Below are 21,565 nucleotides of genomic sequence, written 5' to 3'. Positions count from 1 at the left end.
ATGGTACCCGGGTGTGGATGAGAGTCTCCTCTTCTCCAAACCCGGGTACCATCCACACATTGAACCGCATGATATCCTCATGATATCCGCGTGTGCACATGTAGTCATGCGGATATTAAGCGATTCAGTGCAAGTCAATGGCGGCGAAAACGCAGCACTTCCGCAAAATAATTGATAATAAATGATAATCCGCAGCAGATATTCCTCAGCATGTGCACAGCACATGTGGATTATCATTGGGGAACATGGCAGACCTTCTACCAAGCGTTTTTTGAGAGTTTCTGCAGCGGAATTGTCGCTGCTTAATCGCATAGTGGGCACACAGCCTAAGAATTTGGGAAAATTATGAAATGTGCTATAAATGTCCGTCCTATTCCTAATCTCAGGCTCTAGACTTTTAGCTGAGATGAATCTGTGCTACAGTAAATTTATCACTTAAACATGAGCCGTGTCTGAGGGAGTCGGAGTCGTGGAGTCGGTGTCATAGAAATTGAGGAGTCGGAGGTCTGGCTTACCAACTCCACAGCCCTGATTGTCATGCTGGAAGATCCAGTCACTACCCATCTTTAATGCTCTTACTGAGAGAAGGAGGTTTTTGGCCAAAATCCCAGGATACATGACCCCATCCATCCTCCCTTCACTACGGTGCAGTTGTCCTGTTCCCTTTGCAGAAAAGCACCCTCAAAGTAGGATGTTTCCCCCACCATGCTTCACTGTTGGGGCAGTTGTTTTGGGGTTGTACTCATCCTTCTTCTTCCTCCAAACACGGCGAGTGAAGCTGATACCAAAAAGTTCTATTTTGGTCTCATCTGACCACATGACCTTCTCCCATGCCTCCTCTGGATTAGTGACGTGTCGGTCACAAACAAATCAATCGAGCCAAAGAGCCGACTCCCTGCTGTGAACGATGGGAGCTGACACCTCAGTGACAGACACTAAATTCTTTGAATGGCTCTCAGTGGGTGTAAAATTGCGCGTTCGGTGGTCGTAACTCCGCCCACCCGAGCCAAACCCTGCCCACTTATCGATTTAATTAGCTAATTGTAAGTGGGCGGAGTTTCCGTCATGGGTGGGCGGAGTTTCCGTCATGGGTGGGTGGGGTTTCAGCCGCATAAACGTCATCTTAAATATGTGAACACATAAAGATCAATTTAGGATCCAAAGAGACATCTCTTTTTGGTTAGCGGAGAGCCAGATCAAAAAGAGCCGGACTGCCCATCACTACTCTGGATCATCCAGATGGTCATTGGTGAACTTCAAACGGGCCTGGACATGTGCTGGTGTGAGCAGGGGGACCTTGCGTGCTCTGCAGGATTTTAATCCATGATGGCATAGTGTGTTACTAATGTTTGAGGCTGTGGTCCCAGCTCTCTTCAGGTCATTGACCTGGTCCCCCATGTAGTTCTGGACTAATTCCTAATCTTTCTCAGATCCTTATCCCACGAGACAAGATCTTGCATGGAGCCCCAGACCGAGGAAGATTGCCAGTCATCTTGTGTTTCTTCCATTTTCTAGGATCCAAGGGGTAACGTTTCTCCTTGCGGAGAATGATATGTGAAGCATGTCAAGGTGAGGAGACTTTTAAGCTGCAATGCTCCTCTGGGAAATATGCATATTGTCTCTTTAGAGAGGAAGAGGACTCAAACTCTAATGCCAACCATAGGAAGTAGCAATCCTAAAAGTCAATATCGACTCGCTAACGAGCCTTGTCACATGACTTAGGATAAAAGCCAGAACCTGAATCTCTTATTTGCAGACACTGTGTTTTGGGCTACTGCCCCTCGTCAGTGCAAAGTGTGAGATCTGGTTTGGCTGGGTGAGAGGCGTATGATCGAGATCCAAGGGGTAACTTTTCTCATTCTCCATATGACAAGGCTCGTTAGAGAGTAAAAATTGACTTTTAGGATTGCTACTTCCTATAGGTGGCACAGAGTTCTTGTCCTCTTCCTCTCTGAAGAGACACTTTGCATATTTCCCAGAGGAGCATTGCGGCTTAAAAGTCTCCTCACCTTGACATGCTTAACATGTCACTCTCTGCAAGGAAAAACGTTGCACCAACGTCAAGTTGCACCACAGACTGTCCAGGAGTTGGCGGATGCTTTAGTCCAGGTCTGGGAGGAGATCCCACAGGAGACCATCCGCAACCTCATCAGGAGCATGCCCAGGCGTTGTAGGGAGGTCATACAGGCACGTGGAGGCCACACACAATACTCAGCCTCATCAGGAGCATGCCCAGACGTTGTAGGGAGGTCATACAGGCACGTGGAGGCCACACACAATACTCAGCCTCATCAGGAGCATGCCCAGGCGTTGTAGGGAGGTCATACAGCACTTGTTCAGATTTGGTTACTGAGATTTGGGAAGGTACTGTGGTCCATGATGTGTCTTCTTCCTATTTAAGGTGATTGGAGGGCTAATTCCCATCCCTGATTTTGTTGGACATGTCATTCAGACTAATAGGAAGGATGGTTTTGTCTGAGATAATCTTGGAGACCCTATGGAATTGTGATCTAGGTAACTGTTCTTGGTGCATCTAGAGTGACAACTTGAATAATGAAGCAAGTTATTGCAGTCTGTAGGTTTGGAGTATTGGTCTGTGGAAATGAATCCGTCTGGGTTCCTCAGTTCTAGTGTGTCAAGAAAAGGTATTTGGATGGAGTTATGATTACAAAGGTGGTAAGTGTATCAATCATGCAGTGCCATATACAGAAGATGTCATCTATGTATCTGATCCAAAACTTAGAGACCTGTAAAAATAGCTCGTTGGTATAGACGTGTTGTTCCTCAAATAGGTTCAGGTAAGCGTTAGCATGCACGACGGCTATGTTGGAGCCCATCGCGATGCCACATATCTGGAGGTTGTAGTTGTCACTAAGTAGAAAACATTTTTCGTGTAGGACAATGGAAAGTAGGTCTAGACATAGTTGGATGGAGTCGCTGTCCATGTGGGAGATAGAGAGTAAATTGGAGGTGGCTTCTAGGCCTTTGTCATGAGGGTCACTAATAAGCTGTCGGGGGAAACTGATGTCAGGTTGTGAAGGGTTTGTAGACAATGTCCAGTGTCCAATAGAAAAGAGCTTGTATTCTTGGTGAGAAGAGTGAGAATCTTTTCAAGGTAGATCGCTAAAGGGGATAGAATGGAATCTGTGGAAGCATGGGATGACCTGGAGGGTTAAGAAGTGATTTGTGTGTCTTGCGCAGGATGTAGAACACAGGGGAAGGGCTACGTTAGAGCCCATTGCAGTGCCACACATCTGGATGTAATAGTCATCACCAAGTAGAAACAAGTTTTCGTGTAGGACAATGGAAAGTAGGTCTAGGTATAGTTGGATGGAGTTGCTGTCCATGTGGGAGGTAGAGAGTAAATTGGAGATGGCTTCTAGGTCTTTGTTATGAGCTATAGAGGTGTACAGGCTGTTGACATTAAGGGACACTAATTAACTGTTGGGGGAAACTGATATCAGTTTGTGAAGGGTTTGTAGAAAATGTCCAGTAGAAAAGAGCTTGTATTCTTGGTGAGAGGTGTGAGAATCTTTTCAAGGTAGATGGATAAAGGGCTTAGAGTGGAATCTGTGGTGGCTACGGTGGGGCAACTTGGTGGGTCAGGGAGTGATTTGTGTATCCTGAGCAGAATGTAGAACACAAGGGTGATGGGGTGTGCATTGGTTTGAAATGTGGCTGTTTTCTGGTTTATCGTTTTCTTGTTGAGATATGTGGTGAGTGTGTGTTGAATTCTATCTCTGATGGTTGGAGTAGGATCTCTCTATGTGTTGGTGATGTATCTTACAAAACCTAGATATATGGTCTATCACTACGATCGCACCCCCTTTGTCGTCTGGTTTTATAACAATATTTTTGTTAATTTTAAGTGAGTTAATGACTTGTTTCTCTACTGTGGAAAGATTCTGATGTGTGGAGAAGAGGCCTAATCTTTGTTGTTGTAGTTTTTTTTTGATATCTCTGTTTGATATTCAGTGGTATGATGTATGTGAGGAGGATTAAATAAACTATAGTTATGTAAATCCAATGAGGCAATTGAGAGATCCGAAACAGAGGGGCACTCGACTGGAGGCAATATGTTGATGGAAGTCTCCTGGAGTAGACCAAAAGGAGTTCTCCTGGAGTAGACCAAAAGGAGTTCTCCTGGAGTAGACAAAAAGGAGTTCTCCTGGAGTAGACCGAAAGGAGTTCTCCTGGAGTAGACCGAAAGGAGTTCTCCTGGAGTAGACCGAAAGGAGTTCTTAGTCTGATGCTGCGATTAAAGCGCTGTAGGTCCTGCTCTAACTGGAAGGAATCCCAGTGTGAAATGGGACAGAACGAGAGTTCCTTCTGTAGAACCGTCGCTTCCCAGATGAGAGGGTGTAGTTGGAGATGTTTATTACCAGGTTCGAGGTCTTACCTGGGGACGCATAGTCTTTCGCTTTGATCATTGGTTTGATCTACGTGTTATTATGGTGGTACTGTTGATATCGCTGTTATTATGGGGGCACTGTGGATATCACTGTTATTACGGGGGCTCTGTGGCGATATCAGTGGAACTGTTAGGTGGTCTCGTTGACAGACATATAAGGATCGTCCATTATTCTGTATACTGCAGTGTATATACTGTATATATTGTGCTATATACCTTCTCTGCTCGCTGTCTGCGCAGATCACTCCTGACCTCTCCCCTCTCTCCTCTTCTCTCCTGCAGATTTCAGGATGCGGAGGGCTACGTCTTGTACCCACAGATCGGGGACCGCTTGGACTTGTTGTGCCCCCGCTCTGAGCCCCGGGGTCCCTTCTCCTCATCCCCCTATGAATATTATAAGCTTTATTTGGTGGGCACAGAAGAAGAGGTAGTGACGTGTTCTGTCCTGCGGACTCCCAACCTCCTCCTCACCTGTGACCGCCCGGGGCAGGACCTCCGCTTTACCATCAAATTCCAAGAGTACAGCCCAAACCTGTGGGGTCACGAGTTCAAATCCCACCGGGACTACTTCATCATCGGTGAGCAGTTCTGTCATGTCCGGATGGATGATGACCCGCAGCCTCCATGCTTTTGTACTGGTCGGAGATCCATTTTTCTGATGCAGAATCCAAACACATAGATATTTCCCTGTAGTCACCACCAGGTGGAGCTCTTTGTACACAATCTTATGAATATAACTCTTCAGTATGCAGTTAACTCCCTCTAGTGGTGGCTGAGGGCAGATATTTTTTACTTTACTCTAACATCAAAACTATGGAGTAAATTTTGAGCTCCATATCCGAAAAAACGGAGCTGTGACCCCTCTGAAGATTCAGTAGGAAAAAATCAGCACAGAATTTTGTACTTTTTTAGATTAAATAAAAAGATATTCAATATACTACATTATCACCCTACCAACATATGGAGGTACTGGGGCAGCGCCATTCTTCCAGGCCACTGTCGACGGTGTTGTACTGTCGACGTCCCCCTTGTAAATAAAATAATATAGTCTAAAAAAAAAAGCATAAATAATAAAATAAAATTAAAAATAAATATAATAAAAAATATAGTAACAATAAAAAAATATATTAAAATACAACAAGAATAATAAAATAATATAATATTATAATAATATATTGTATAATAAAAAGTAATACAAAAATATAATAGTGCAACTATATAATATGTAATAATATAAAGTAATAATGATTAAATAATATATTTTATAATAATAATAAATAATATAATAATGCAACTATATAATAATAATAAAAATACTAATTATATAATATATTAATACTATATTTTATAATAATAAAAATAATATAATAAGAAAAAAAATCATATTCAATATTGTTGCATCAGTAAAAGTCCTATCAAAATATAATATTAACCTGTACAGTAAAGATAAATTAAAAAAAATAAATAAATAATAATCTTTCACAAATTTCAGAAATGTTGATATCGGCGTATTCGTCCTGACCTGGGAAAGGCCGTTTGTCTCATCATTTTTTTTTTCTACACTCTTGCTCCCCTTCGTAAATACATTATATGTCAAAGTGAAACGTGTCATTCAAAACTACAACTCGTCCCGTTAAAAAGCGAAAAGTGGAAAAATAAAAAAGCTCTGAGTCTTTGAAGAGGAGGAAAAAAAAAAAAACATGCAAAAATGAGGGGAAAAAAGTGGAGTTGAAGGGGTTATACAAGGCCTTTGGGCTGATCTGAGACCGCCTGGAGATGGGGGCCGGGGCCCATATTTGTGACTTTCCACCTTAGCTTCCATTCCACCTTCCTTGGTCATTCTCTGTTCCTAGAATACGTTTGTCCCGCTGCTCCCCTCCCCGCACATCTCGCCTGCCAGCCTCTCCCTCCATCCTCTGCTGCACTTCCCCTCGGGGTGCTCTTGTTTGCTGTGCCAGCGAGCGGAAATAATGAGCTCTGACATTTAGGTCAGGAATAGAGTTGAGGGGGAGACATGGGCGAAGAGGCCGGGAGGAACCCGTCTACCTCTGACACTCCTCGTCGCCACCAAACTCGCTCACCTGCTGCTACTTACCACACAAGCTCGGAGGATTGGGGGAAAATGATGGATCTTAATCATTTCTAAATATTGTCGGAACTAGTTGGAAAAAACAAGTTGATGTTCCCTTCCACAGTGAAGACCCCAGCTGGATGCCTAAGTGGAATATTAGTAAAAGTTGTCTTTCTGAGTGTCCACCAATATCGTGATCTTCTCACCCAGGAGTTGGTCCAAACATGGGGTCCATGTGGAATATTAGCAATACAGACCAGGTGGCTATGAGACCTCTATCATGTCATAACATCCACCCATTGCTTGAACTACAGATCTACACTACTGCCTAATTGTGTCCTTCCATGTTTCTACCTGATCCCTCTCCCAAAAAAGGTCTACTGTATACAGATATTATACTTACCAACAACCATTGGATAAACATCTCTATATAGGTTGATATCCTTGCATAAATCGAATTCAGACTCCATATCTATTTGTAGTATCCTGTTTCCAACCTAAAGTGCTCACAGGTGTGAATCCGTGCACTCAAGACTGTGAAATGTGTGGTGGAACCAGATGCTCCCTAGTAATAGTTAAAATAATGGGCCCAAGTAAAGGTAGAGCCAGGAGCTCTTGAGTCATACTTAAACCATGGGTTCTAAGTCATGGTGGAACCAGGAGCTCCAGAATTATGGTAGAACAAGGAGCTCTTGAGTCATAGTAGAAACAGGAGCTTCTATGTTATGGTAGAACCAGAAGCTCACAAGTTGTCGTGGGATCAGCAGCTTCCAAGTCATGGTAGTATCGGGAGCTCCCAAGTCATGGTGGAGCTAAGAGTTCTAAAGTCATGGTGGAACCTGGATGTCCAAGTCATGGTGGAACCATGAGGTTCTTAGACATGGTGGAACGAGGAGCTCCCAAGTCATGTTAGAACCAGGAGCCTCCAAGTCGAGGTGGAATCAAAAACTTCCAAGTCATGGTGAAACCAAGAGCCTCAAAGTCATGGTGGAACTATTAACTCCCAAGTCATGGTCAAGTCATGATGGAACTAGGAGTTCCCAAGTCATGCTGGAACCAGAAGCTCAAGAGCCATAGTGGAACCAGAGGCTCACAAGTCATGGTGGAACCAGGGCTCACAAGTTATGGTGGAACCAGGGCTCACAAGTTATGGTGGAACCAGGAGCTCCAAAATCACGGTGGAATCACCAGTAGCTCGGCATTCATAATGGAACCAGAAGTCACAGTTTACCTAGGAGCTCCTGAGTCATAGTTGAACAAGAAGCTTCAGAATTATGGTTGCACCAGTGCCTACAAAGTTCAAAATTAACCAAGAGCTTCCAAGTCCTGGTCCAACCAGTAACTCTTTTGTATTAATGGAACCAGGAGTTCCCAAGGACATGGTTAATGAAGTGATCCTTTGGTACCAATGAGAAAACTGTCAGTGTAAACCAACTATCAGTCAATCTTAATATTGCACACAACATTCTGCAAAATGTCTGTGCTCCATCGAGGCACCAGTATTCCTCAATGTCAGGAGACATTCATCCATGTACTGTATGTTCACCCCCTTCTATTTTGCTACAGAATGTAGGTTTTTCCTACATGCAATCATGATAACAAAGTCCTTGCCCTATAGAGAGAACGTTGAACCCATCTGTGCAATCTACACTCTCCGTTCTCCACTCTCTCATCATATCTATGTCCCCCTGCTTTTCCACCCTCCGCCTTCCTTAACCCTTGTCCCCCACAGGCATGTCATTCTACACCCTTCGTCTCGCCGGCCCCCCCATACCTCAGGCCTCTGATTGGCTGTGGACTATTTCTTCCGTGACAAGGGACAGTGGGGGACATGATTTAATAAAACAGTACCCAAGATGGCTGTCAGAGCTCGTTAACAAGTGAGCTTGTTTAGCCTACATTGCTTCTTAACAAAGGCTGCTACTCTGTTGTGTCATGTACCGAGATGTACACTCGCGACCTTATCGTGTTCCAGGCTGCGTTTTATAATAACACATATAAAATAACAATACGTCTTTATGGACAATGATGTTGAATGATGATGTCAAGGACATGACCTATTTTCGACCACTCTACCTTTTGTAATCACATGGGATCGTCTCGTTTCAGCCACCTCAGATGGTACCCTTGAAGGGTTGGAGAATCTTAGCGGTGGTGTGTGTCAGACCAAAGGCATGAAGGTCACTTTAAAGGTTGGACAGAGTAAGTATTCCACCACAACAGCGAAAATGTCTATCCATAAGGTCAATGGGGCCAACAAAAGAAAAGTGACCTGAGTTATTGCTAGTGGTACGGCAAGGGCGAGAGGATCTTCAGGATGGGTCCAGTGACTGAAGATGATGGTGATATGATCAGGATGGGACCAGCCATTGGAGATGATGAAGATAGGATGAGGAAGGGAACAGTGACTAGAAATAATGGAGGTATGATGAGGATGCGACTAGTGACTGATGAGATCAAGAGGAAAGGGCCCATGTCTGGCCAAGATGGAAGTATGATGATGAGAGTAGTAATTAGAGATGATGGTGGTTTGATGATGGAAGTATGATAAGGATGGGGCTAGTGACTGCAGATGATGGTAGTATGAAGAGGATGAGGTTGGCTGGAGATGATGGAGAATTGATGATGAGACCATTGACTGGAAATATGGTGAGGATAGGGCTAGTGACTGGATATAATAGAGGTATCCTGATGATGAGGCCAGTTCCTGGAGATTATGGTGTTATGATGAGGATGGTGATGATAGAGGTATGATGAGTATGGGACCAGTGACTGAAGATAATGAAGGCATGATGAAGATGAAGCCAGTGGCAGGAGATGATGGATGCATGATGTGGATTGGGCTGGGAATGATAGATGATGGAGGTATAAGGGTGAGACCAAAGAATGAAGATGATGGAGATATGATGATGATGAGACCACTGAATGGAGATGATGATGGCATGATTAGCATGCTTCCAGTGACTGGAGATGATGGAGCTATGATGAAGATAGGGCCACTGACTGTAGATGATGGAGCTATGATGATGAGACCAGTGACTGAAGATGAGGGATGTATGATGAATATGAGGCCACTTACTGGAGATGATGGAGGTATGATTAGGATGAAATGAGTGACTGTGGCAGGAGATGATGCAGGTATGATAAAGAGGAGGCCGGTGACTGGAGATGATGCAGGTATGATAAAGAGGAGGCCGGTGACTGGAGATGATGCAGGTATGATAAAGAGGAGGCCAGTGACTGGAGATGATGCAGGTATGATAAAGAGGAGGCCGGTGACTGAAGATTATGCAGGTATGATAAAGAGGAGGCCGGTGACTGGAGATGATGCAGGTATGATAAAGAGGAGGCCAGTGACTGGAGATGATGCAGATATGATAAAGAGGAGGCCAGTGACTGAAGATTATGCAGGTATGATAAAGAGGAGGCCGGTGACTGGAGATGATGCAGGTATGATAAAGAGGAGGCCGGTGACTGGAGATGATGCAGGTATGATAAAGAGGAGGCCGGTGACTGAAGATGATGCAGGTATGATAAAGAGGAGGCCGGTGACTGGAGATGATGCAGGTATGATAAGGAGGAGGCCGGTGACTGGAGATGATGCAGGTATGATAAAGAGGAGGCCGGTGACTGGAGATGATGCAGGTATGATAAAGAGGAGGTCGGTGACTGGAGATGATGCAGGTATGATAAAGAGGAGGCCGGTGACTGGAGATGATGCAGGTATGATAAAGAGGAGGCCGGTGACTGGAGATGATGCAGGTATGATAAAGAGGAGGCCGGTGACTGGAGATGATGCAGGTATGATAAAGAGGAGGCCAGTGACTGGAGATGATGCAGGTATGATAAAGAGGAGGCCGGTGACTGGAGATGATGCAGGTATGATAAAGAGGAGGCCTGTGACTGGAGATGATGCAGGTATGATAAAGAGGAGGCCGGTGACTGGAGATGATGCAGGTATGATAAAGAGGAGGCCGGTGACTGGAGATGATGCAGGTATGATAAAGAGGAGGCCGGTGACTGGAGATGATGCAGGTATGATAAAGAGGAGGCCAGTGACTGGAGATGATGCAGGTATGATAAAGAGGAGGCCAGTGACTGGAGATGATGCAGGTATGATAAAGAGGAGGCTGGTGACTGGAGATGATGCAGGTATGATAAAGAGGAGGCCGGTGACTGGAGATGATGCAGGTATGATAAAGAGGAGGCCGGTGACTGGAGATGATGCAGGTATGATAAAGAGGAGGCCGGTGACTGGAGATGATGCAGGTATGATAAAGAGGAGGCCGGTGACTGGAGATGATGCAGGTATGATAAAGAGGAGGCCGGTGACTGGAGATGATGCAGGTATGATAAAGAGGAGGCCGGTGACTGGAGATGATGCAGGTATGATAAAGAGGAGGTCGGTGACTGGAGATGATGCAGGTATGATAAAGAGGAGGCCGGTGACTGGAGATGATGCAGATATGATAAAGAGGAGGCCGGTGACTGGAGATGATGCAGGTATGATAAAGAGGAGGTCGGTGACTGGAGATGATGCAGGTATGATAAAGAGGAGGCCGGTGACTGGAGATGATGCAGGTATGATAAAGAGGAGGCCGGTGACTGGAGATGATGCAGATATGATAAAGAGGAGGCCGGTGACTGGAGATGATGCAGGTATGATAAAGAGGAGGCCGGTGACTGGAGATGATGGAGGTATGATGGGGATGGGTCCAGTGACTGGAGATGATGGAGATATGATGATGATGGGTCCAGTGACTGGAGATGATGGAGGTATGATGATGATGATGAGACCAGTGACTGGAGATGATGGAGGTATGATGATGATGGGTCCAGTGACTGGAGATGATGGAGGTATGATGATGATGAGACCAGTGACTGGAGATGATGGAGGTATGATGATGATGAGACCAGTGACTGGAGATGATGGAGGTATGATGATGATGAGGCCAGTGACTGGAGATGATGGAGGTATGATGATGATGAGGCCAGTGACTGGAGATGATGGAGGTATGATGATGATGAGGCCAGTGACTGGAGATGATGGAGGTATGATGATGATGAGACCAGTGACTGGAGATGATGGAGGTATGATGATGATGAGGCCAGTGACTGGAGATGATGGAGGTATGATGATGATGAGGCCAGTGACTGGAGATGATGGAGGTATGATGATGATGAGGCCAGTGACTGGAGATGATGGAGGTATGATGATGATGAGGCCAGTGACTGGAGATGATGGTGGTATGATGATGATGGGTCCAGTGACTGGAGATGATGGAGGTATGATGATGATGAGGCCAGTGACTGGAGATGATGGTGGTATGATGATGATGGGTCCAGTGACTGGAGATGATGGAGGTATGATGATGATGAGGCCAGTGACTGGAGATGATGGTGGTATGATGATGATGGGTCCAGTGACTGGAGATGATGGAGGTATGATGATGATGAGGCCAGTGACTGGAGATGATGGTTGTAGTACTGATAGCAGAGTAGAGGGGTGGATAAGAAGGACGTGACTTTATGTGGCAGTGGAGAAGTTTTGCTCACAGATTGGAGGGTGGAATAACTTGCGGAGACTCTGGAGGGTATTTTTATTATTTTGCGGACTCTTGAGCTGAGGATGAGGATCCTCTTGATGCTCTGGAGATGATGAGAGGTATCAGCTGGAGTCTCTCTCTTAATTGGACGTCCCCTCTTATTCATATGCATAGTGACCACATTTACATATATTTGTAAGTCGTTACTTAAAACCTCATTTACATTGGAGTCATATCCTCCACTCCACTTTCCGCCAACTCTTAAAGTGGTACATTCACATTTCTTCTCATAGTCAGAAATTCACTGCCTAATTAACCCCTCATTCTAATTCGTTTCAAGGTGCTGATGGAGTAAACCATCCGCGCAGACCTTCAGGAAGAGATAAAGATTCAGGATTTCTTCCGTCAGTACCAAACCTGGACTCCCCAAACTTTGCAGGTGCGTTTCACGTCCTCACTTTTCCAATATTGTGAAGGTGACCGAATATATCTCTTTAAGTTGGAGATCTCTCCTGTTTATAGATCCGCAACCGGTTGCCATAACACAACCCTACGCCATCCCCTAGTATGCTCATCCCTACACCAATCAGCGGCACTAGAGTCCATAGGAAAGTTTTTGGACTAGTAAGGGAAGTGAGGGGTTAACTGGCTCTGTGGCGATGAAGGCGAGACCGCGGTGGGGCGAGAGGGCGCGCGGCTGGTTCTGCGGCGCAGGACGGGGAACCACTGAGCTGTCAGTTTGAAGGATATTCTTTAATAAAGCCGGCAATTTGGACAGAAGGAAGACAGTGGAGCTGAAAGCGAGGAGATGAGACACTTATTATGTCTGGATCCTCCAGGAGACCGCAGCCCCACCGCCCCGTCCGCGCCCCACCACCCGTGGCATTCAGCTGATTTAATACGTTCCGCCAGTTAAAGTGCAGATTCGATCTGTTTAATTAGACTTAATTAAAGCAGTTTATTTAAATCCAAGTGATAGCGCCTGCGGCAATAAAGAAACAGGGCGAGGAGGGAGTATGAAAGAGACCACCATAATAATGAGACCACCGTAAATAATAGGACTGCTGTAATAATAGGACCACCATAATAATGAGACCACCATGACACAGAGACAGCGGTGGACATATCATTGGTGAAACTTGTGCATCTGCACAGGGGCCCAAGAGGTGAGGGGCCCACTGCACTAGGGCCCTCTTCCTTATGTGTCCACCTCTGTAATAATGAGGACAATGTAATAATGAGACCACCATAATGAGTCTACCTAATAATAGAGACCACCTTAATCATGAGACCACCTAATATTAGAGACCATTGTAATAATGAGACCACCATATTAATGAGACCACCGTAATAATGAGACTGCCATAATAATGAGACCATTGTAATAGAGTCCACCTAATAATAGAGACCACCTTAATCATGAGGCCACCTAATATTAGAGACCATTGTAATAATGAGACCACCATATTAATGAGACCACCGTAATAATGAGACTGCCATAATAATGAGACCATTGTAATAAAGAGTCCACCTAATAACAGAGACCACCTTAATCATGAGGCCACCTAATATTAGAGACCATTGTAATAATGAGACCACCATATTAATGAGACCACCGTAATAATGAGACTGCCATAATAATGAGACCATTGTAATAAAGAGTCCACCTAATAACAGAGACCACCTTAATCATGAGGCCACCTAATATTAGAGACCAATGTAATAATGAGACCACCATATTAATGAGACCACCGTAATAATGAGACCACCGTAATAATGAGACCATTGTAATAAAGAGACCACCTTAATCATGAGACCACCTAATATTAGAGACCAATGTAATAATGAGACCACCATATTAATGAGACCACCGTAATAATGAGACTGCCATAATAATGAGACCATTGTAATAGAGTCCACCTAATAATAGAGACCACCTTAATCATGAGGCCACCTAATATTAGAGACCATTGTAATAATGAGACCACCATATTAATGAGACCACCGTAATAATGAGACTGGCATAATAATGAGACCATTGTAATAAAGAGTCCACCTAATAACAGAGACCACCTTAATCATGAGGCCACCTAATATTAGAGACCAATGTAATAATGAGACCACCATATTAATGAGACCACCGTAATAATGAGACCGCCATAATAATGAGACCATTGTAATAAAGAGACCACCTTAATCATGAGACCACCTAATATTAGAGACCACTGTAATAATAATGAGACCATCATATTAATGAGACGACCGTATTAGTAAGTCACCGTACTGAAGACCACGATACCTATGACGTCCCCCTGCATGAGGCGGCTTATAGGACATTTGTAGTGTCTTGTAGGATTTGCACTGATCCTTTGCTCCGTTATTCCTCTCTCTTTTCAGGAGACACGTCCGGCAATGCCACCAAGACTGGCGAGAACGGTCCGCTCCCAAACTCCCATGTGCCTCTGGTGGCGGGCGCAGCGGGCGGCGCGGTCCTCCTGCTCCTCGTCTTCGGCGTGGTGGGATGGGCATGCCACAAACGTCGTCAAGCCAAGCACAGTGACACCAGGCATCCACCTTTGTCGTTAGGGTCCATAACATCTCCAAAGAGAGGAGGGGGTAACAACAACGGCCACGAACCCAGTGACATCATCATGCCCCTGCGGCCTTCAGAAGGGGGCGCATTCTGCCCCCACTATGAAAAGGTCAGCGGAGACTATGGACACCCCGTCTACATTGTACAGGACATGGCGAGCCAGAGTCCGGCCAATATCTATTATAAAGTATGAAAAATGCCGCCATCTTCGGCTTCTTACCCCTATAGTTTCTTTTTCTTTTATTTTACGTTCAGTATGGAGGGTGGGGGCTTATTGTAGGATATTTAAAAGATGGAGTGCAGGACATTATGAAAGGGAAGTCTGTATTGCCCCATGTGTGCCCCTGCCGTCCAAGCACCGGGCCCGTATTCCCCCATGACGCCATATCGAGTGCGGTTGAACCCTTGGAGGGGGTCCAGTGCGAAAATCCAAAAGCCTCGCAAGTGCTCAATTTGTTCACTGGCTTTGGAAATTGGGGGAGGCCAGGGAACCAAGAGTGCCAGTTCGGCCGTTCTAAAGATATATCGAATTGTGCTCAAGAGACGAGGACAACAAACAAAATGGCCGCCGTTCTCTGTTATTGGATTTTTTTTTCTTTTCTTGTGTTTTTGTAATTTCCAACCTAAAGCCTTAAAGAAATCGCCTTTACCATTCTCCCCTGTCCTCTTCCTACCGATGTGTGCTCAAAAAATTTAATTCGCTCCTTCGAAATACGACGAAGATTTACGACTGATTTTTTTTTTTTTTTTAATATATATATATATATATATATTGTCTCCCTGGTGCCTTTCGAATGTAGGCAAAAGGAATGATCCCCCCCCCCCCCTCACCCTTTGAATTTTATTTTTGGGGTTTTGTATCGTCATTGTGTACGTCTTAGGTCACCGAAACGCGCCGCGAGTCCTTTCTGTCTATTGTTTTGCTGTGAAGTGAAATTTCAGGTTTAAAGGAGGAGGAGGGGGGGGTAAAAAAAAAAAAAAACACTCATACGCGGCTCCAACTGTGCCCGCGCGTCGGGACATGTTGAAATATAGCACCTCGACTAGGGGGGGGGGGCACAGGAGAGAAATATAGGGAAGCGAGGAGGGGGAAAGCTGAGCGTAATTAAGCTAGGCCCGGTATCCATGGTGACGGATTGGGACTACTCGCTCTTCACTGTCTCTCCTTCCCCCTCTGTGTCTGCTTCTCTCTCTCCTCGCTATGGCATTAAAGTGTCGGTCGCCAGGGAGACGGGGAACGAAAATGAACGATAAAAAAAAAACGAAGATGTAGTTTTTACGGCTCAGCATTTAGAAAGATATTTGAAGATGTCAGCTTCACAAGTAAATACTCTTGATAAAAGACGGGTCCGGGCAGGGCCGGCCAGGGCGGGGGGTCCATTTTTAGACTTGACGACGGTCTCCTACCCAGTTCGAATGAAATCATAGCCTGTGAAAATTAAGCAGACTTCATCTCCCACGCCAACCTGAGAACCGGACGCTATTGTTAAAGGACGTATTAAAAAATGGTGACATGAGGCCAAATAAAGCCCCTTTTGTTCGCGATCGTACGTACGGTTTTGATAGGAAGCGACAGGTCGGGTTATTACCGCGCAGTTTGCGTTACCAGGGATAAGACGTCACGGGCCGACTTCAAAATCCCATTAAATAATCCCACTTTTATATATGGGAAAAGACATGTAGCCTAAGCCCTTTATATACAGGGCGTAACCTCCAGTGCCAGTTACCGCCAACGCATTTTGGTTTATTCTATTTTTTTTTATATTATTGTATTTCTTTGCTTTTTATTTTTATCCTGTTTTTTTTGTTATTCTTTTATATTCCTAATGTAAAAGAAATAAATTAAAAAGGGCGTACACGCTGATGCCAGTTACCGCCAACGCATTTTGGTTTATTTTTATTTTTTTTATATTATTGTTATTTTTATCCTTTTTTTTCGTTATTCTTTTATATTCCTAATGTAAAAGAAATAAATTAAAAAGGGCGTACCCGCTGATGCCAGTTACCGCCAACGCATTTTAGTTTATTTTTATTTTTTTTATATTATTGTTATTTTTATCCTGTTTTTTTCGTTATTCTTTTATATTCCTAATGTAAAAGAAATAAATTAAAAAGGGCGTACCCGCTGATGCCAGTTACCGCCAACGCATTTTAGTTTATTTTTATTTTTTTTATATTATTGTTATTTTTATCCTTTTTTTTCGTTATTCTTTTATATTCCTAATGTAAAAGAAATAAATTAAAAAGGGCGTACCCGCTGATGCCAGTTACCGCCAACGCATTTTAGTTTATTTTTATTTTTTTTATATTATTGTTATTTTTATCCTGTTTTTTTCGTTATTCTTTTATATTCCTAATGTAAAAGAAATAAATTAAAAAGGGCGTACCCGCTGATGCCAGTTACCGCCAACGCATTTTTTTTTATATATATATATATATATATATATATATATATATATATATATATATATTATTGTACTTCTTCTTCGCTTTATTTTTTGTCCCGTTTTTGGTTATTTGTTTAATATTCCTCATGTGAAAAAAAAAAAAGAAAAAATAATAATAAAAAAAGGGAAAAAAATAAAGAAACCAGCACTTGTTCAAAGCTTCTCGAAAAGAAAAAAAAAAAAATTCCGTCTCGGCAGCTATTATCAGCATCAGCGTCCGAAATCTGGAGAAATTGGTTCACGTTTTGCCTTTTGAGAAGATGTCATTAGGTTCGATCCGTCATCTGTAAGATATTGTTCTTCGCTGTCTCGTAATGATAGGGCTCAATCAGACAAAACGCTTCAAGGGTTGTTGTTTTTTTTTTCAATGATTACAATCTAGGCAAAAAAAATTTTTTACGTTTTTTTTTTGACAGTTTTAAATGTAAAATATATTTTATATAATACTTTGTATAAAATATATATATATATTTATTACGCTCCAAACTTTCATTTTCTTTTTTTTTTACGCTCTGCTTTAGTTCTCAGACAATGTTATTGTGAATATTCAACAGGTACGTTTTTTATTTTTTTATTATTTTTATCTTTTTTTTTTTCCTTTCAAAAAAGAAATTTTTTTGGGCGTAAAAGGAAATAGACTGTTTTTTTTTTTTTTTACAATTACTCTAAACTGGGCTTGTCATTTTAGTTACTTGTTAATAAATATCATTAATGACGTGTAAAAGCCGCCATATTTTTTTTTGCCTTTTCTCCCATAGACTAAGATATATTTTTTCTTTATTAAAAAATTTTAAAAATATCATAGTTAATTGTGCCAAATCATGAATTAAATAAATTTTATGAAAAAAAAAAAAGTCACACACACAAAAAAAAAAGAATCAGTATAGGAATATCACCTACATATGATTGTTGCCATTTTGCCACCTACAGGATGAGGAATCCTTTTATTCCTGAAGAAAAACAAATCATGTAAAATTAAATATTTTCAGTACTAACATTAAAAATTATATCACTAAATATTATGAACTCATTGACTTGGATGAAACTACAATTTACAAAATGGCCGCCTCACATGTATATAGGTGTTTTCCGTGGACCCTTCATAGCACAAATAATTAGGCCTTGTCCAGGCCCTACTTCAAATATCATATCCCGTTTTAAGAATCTCAGGCTTTGACGTGATTATATCGGGCTTTTGTCTGGGTATAATGTTCCTTTTTTGCCTTATCCTAATTAAAGGGGGCCTATCACCAGGTCAAAAGTGGTCAGTTATTTATCTTCTTTTATTCCCGCTGTTCCCCTGAGTATTCTGTTTTTTATTTTTTTTAAATGCACCATACGGTTCCAGAGATATGTGTCTTTTTATTGAGTGCTAAATTTTCTGTTTACCAGTGGGTGTGGCTTGTAGAATTCTCTGGGGGCGTGTCTTTAGGCTGCTCTGCATTATTACCCTTAAGCACCACCCCTTTTGTAAAGACCATAAAAAGTATCATTAAATAAAATTGCCAATATCTCTGGAACTGTATGGCCGATTTAAAAAAAAACAAAAACTGGAATACTCAGGGAATCAACGGGAATAAAACAGTAGCAAAAACTGGACGCTTTTGACCTTGTGACTGGACCCCTTTAAGAGCCTCATATTCCAAAATGGCCAACACATTAACGTCTTGTAAAACAAAAAAAATGCATTAGAAGCTCAGGTCTTTCCACCAAGGGTATACCACCTAGCTTGGCGGAAGTTCCACCAGTGTCAAACACCGTTTCCATAATATTTTAAATAGCTGCCCTCTTATTTTTTATTTTTCTTCTTCGATATTCTATCTAACGAAGTCGCCGGGAGGTTTGTGATGTGTTCATTATGTGACATTCGCCAGGATTCCATAATTCCTGATTAAATATCGTAATCATTTGGATTTCCGTGTTCTCGTTGCCTTTGATGCCTGTATTCACCCCTTCCCCTCCCCCTCTCAACAAAGAACAAAAAAAAAAAAATATATTCTGTAAATAATTTTACACGTTTTTATTTGTAGAAATTTTTTTTTTTTAAACAAAAAAAAGTAAAAAAAAAAAAAAATAGTTTTTTGTATGATTTAAATTCTAGGATGGCGATTGTTTTGTTTTTTTCTTAAAAAAAGAAGTTGTCATTAGAGATAATTTATGAACTAATTAGAATATTGTTAGCGCCTTGGAATTGTAATTAGCACATTGCTCCCTTTTTTTCAAAAGGGAGGGAAATATTTTTCTTTCCTTTTTGATTTTTTTTTTTTTTGGCTTCTTTGTGGAACGTTAATTAAAAGTTTTATAAAAAGAACTTGTTTCTTCTGTCATTAAAAATAATAAATTCATGAAATGTAATAAAATGTTCAAAAAAATTACTTTTTTTTTGCATGTAAATTCTTATTTTAGACTTAGATGTTGAACATGGCTTTGTGTCAGATGAGCGTACCCTCCATAGGGCCAAGCCGCCATAGTTTTCACCTGTAGTCCCCATTAGGGACACTTCTATAGTTCCATTGGCATTCAATAATAGCGGTAATAATCCACATGCAGAGAGCTCCCCCTAGTGGTGATTACTGGCAGATAACATTTTATCATTTACTTCAAGTTTGTGTGTGAAGAAAATAACTTTTATATACAGTACAGACCAAAAGTTTGGACACACCTTCTCATTTAAAGATTTTTCTGTATTTTCATGACTATGAAAATTGTACATTCGCACTGAAGGCATCAAAACTATGAATTACCACATGTGGAATTATATACTTAACAAAGAAGTGTGAAACAACTGAAAATATGTCTTATATTCTAGGTTCTTCAAAGTAGCCACCTTTTGCTTTGATGACTGCTTTGCACACTCTTGGCATTCTCTTGATGAGCATCAAGAGGTCACCGGAAATGGTCTTCCAACAATCTTGAAGGAGTTCCCAGAGATGCTTAGCACTTGTTGGCCCTTTTGCCTTCACTCTGCGGTCCAGCTCACCCCAAACCATCTCGATTGGGTTCAGGTCTGGTGACTGTGGAGGCCAGGTCATCTGGCGTAGCCCCCCATCACTCTCCTTCTTGGTCAAATAGCCCTTACACAGCCTGGAGGTGTCTGGGGTCATTACACACCTGATTGTCTAAGGCAGTGAAGGGGTTAATGGTGATGTCCCAGGTGGTCTAAACCATTGAATGGGTTAATGGTGACATCCCAGGTGGTCTAGAGCAGTGAAGGGGTTCATGGTAAGATCCCTTCTGGTGTAGAACAGTGAAGGGGTTAATGGTAACTGTATGATCCCTGCTGGTCTAGAGCAGTGAGAGGGTTAATGGTAACTATGATCCCTGCTGGTCTAAAGCAGTGAGAGGGTTAATGGTAACTGTATGATCCCTGCTGGTCTAGAGCAGTGAAGGAGTTAATGATGACATCCCAGGTGGTCTAGAGCAGTGAAGGGGTTAATGGTGTCACCTCTGATAGTCTAGAATAATGAAAGGGTTAATAAGCACACCCCTGGTGGTCTGGGGCAGGGATGGTCTGGTCTTGCTTGTGTCCCCCCCCCCCTCCCGGACCATCTTGGACCCTTGTGCAGTTGCTGTATGTCCACCCCTAGGTGGTCTCATAATGAGTAGAGGGTCTTTTCGCTGCCTGTACTATGTGGGGCTCGGGTACGACGCCATTCTGTGCCGCCCCTGTAAGTACAACCACCCCCGAGTGTGTATGTGATGGACTCAGGGTTTTACATTATTTGGGGCAATTTTCTTTTTTTTTTTGGTACGTTTTTTTTTTAAAGAGACAGTACACATAACACTTTATTCTAACCCACCCTCAGCCCCCCACCCTAGTCCACATTAATAAAAAAATAAAAATCTTCACATTTTAACATTAACTCGTTTTGTGACGGGAAACTAAAATATAAAAAAAATAATAAAAAAGCAAAATCTCCCCCCGAAAAACGCCCCTGTCCTAAGCACTGATGAAGCAGGAGATGGCGGCCGGCTGACCCTCCGAGGAGCCCGTTTCGATTGAGCGTTAATTTCCCGCTCTCGTTAATGGCGCCTCGTTAAAGATCTGACAATATTTGTGTTATTTGTTTTGTGTTTTTTTCCCCCCGTATAATTAAAGGCACGGTACGCTATTTTACATTTTGCCTGTATTTCGCACCTGTGTGCCCGGTGCCCCCTCTGCACCTGCAGATCCTTTATTATTGTGTATGCTGAACATCACAGTGGGATTTTTCTGATATTTTATAGATTTATATATATATATATAATATATAAACCTTTTTACATTTTTTATTATGATTTTATTGGGTTAATTTTGCGTGTCCGAGTCTCTGGTGCCCGTCCGCCAGCGGTGAATGACACAATGTTGTGTGTGCAGCGCTAATAACACAATGCTGCAGTGATTAATGGCTGCTGTGTTATCTGAGGGGTAACCATGGTGACCGGTTACCATAGAAACGCAACAATAGGCTCCGAGCAGCCACGTAGGCCCGAGCCGTGTGTGTCCCCTGTGTTTGT

The 21,565-nt window shown here is 42.7% G+C and overlaps 1 protein-coding gene across 1 annotated transcript in view; it reads left to right on the top strand.

The window, feature by feature from the left end:
* EFNB3 (ephrin B3) overlaps positions 1 to 19,401 on the top strand; it is a 159,208-nt gene extending 139,807 nt beyond the window's left edge. The window contains exons 2-5 of the mRNA XM_073654476.1: positions 4,694 to 4,989; positions 8,592 to 8,684; positions 12,369 to 12,467; positions 14,426 to 19,401. Coding sequence (XP_073510577.1) covers positions 4,694 to 4,989; positions 8,592 to 8,684; positions 12,369 to 12,467; positions 14,426 to 14,814 — 877 coding nt within the window. The 3' untranslated portion in view covers positions 14,815 to 19,401. The remainder of the gene's footprint in view (positions 1 to 4,693; positions 4,990 to 8,591; positions 8,685 to 12,368; positions 12,468 to 14,425) is intronic.
* Positions 19,402 to 21,565: the final 2,164 nt, after the last annotated feature.

The sequence above is a fragment of the Phyllobates terribilis genome, unplaced genomic scaffold (genome assembly GCF_046119375.1).
Source record: "Phyllobates terribilis strain yellow unplaced genomic scaffold, ASM4611937v1 Scaffold_11__3_contigs__length_659146591, whole genome shotgun sequence".
Taxonomy (NCBI): Eukaryota; Metazoa; Chordata; class Amphibia; order Anura; family Dendrobatidae; genus Phyllobates; species Phyllobates terribilis.
Note: the sequence above shows the minus strand (reverse complement) of the source record. Positions and strands in the feature narration are given on the sequence as shown.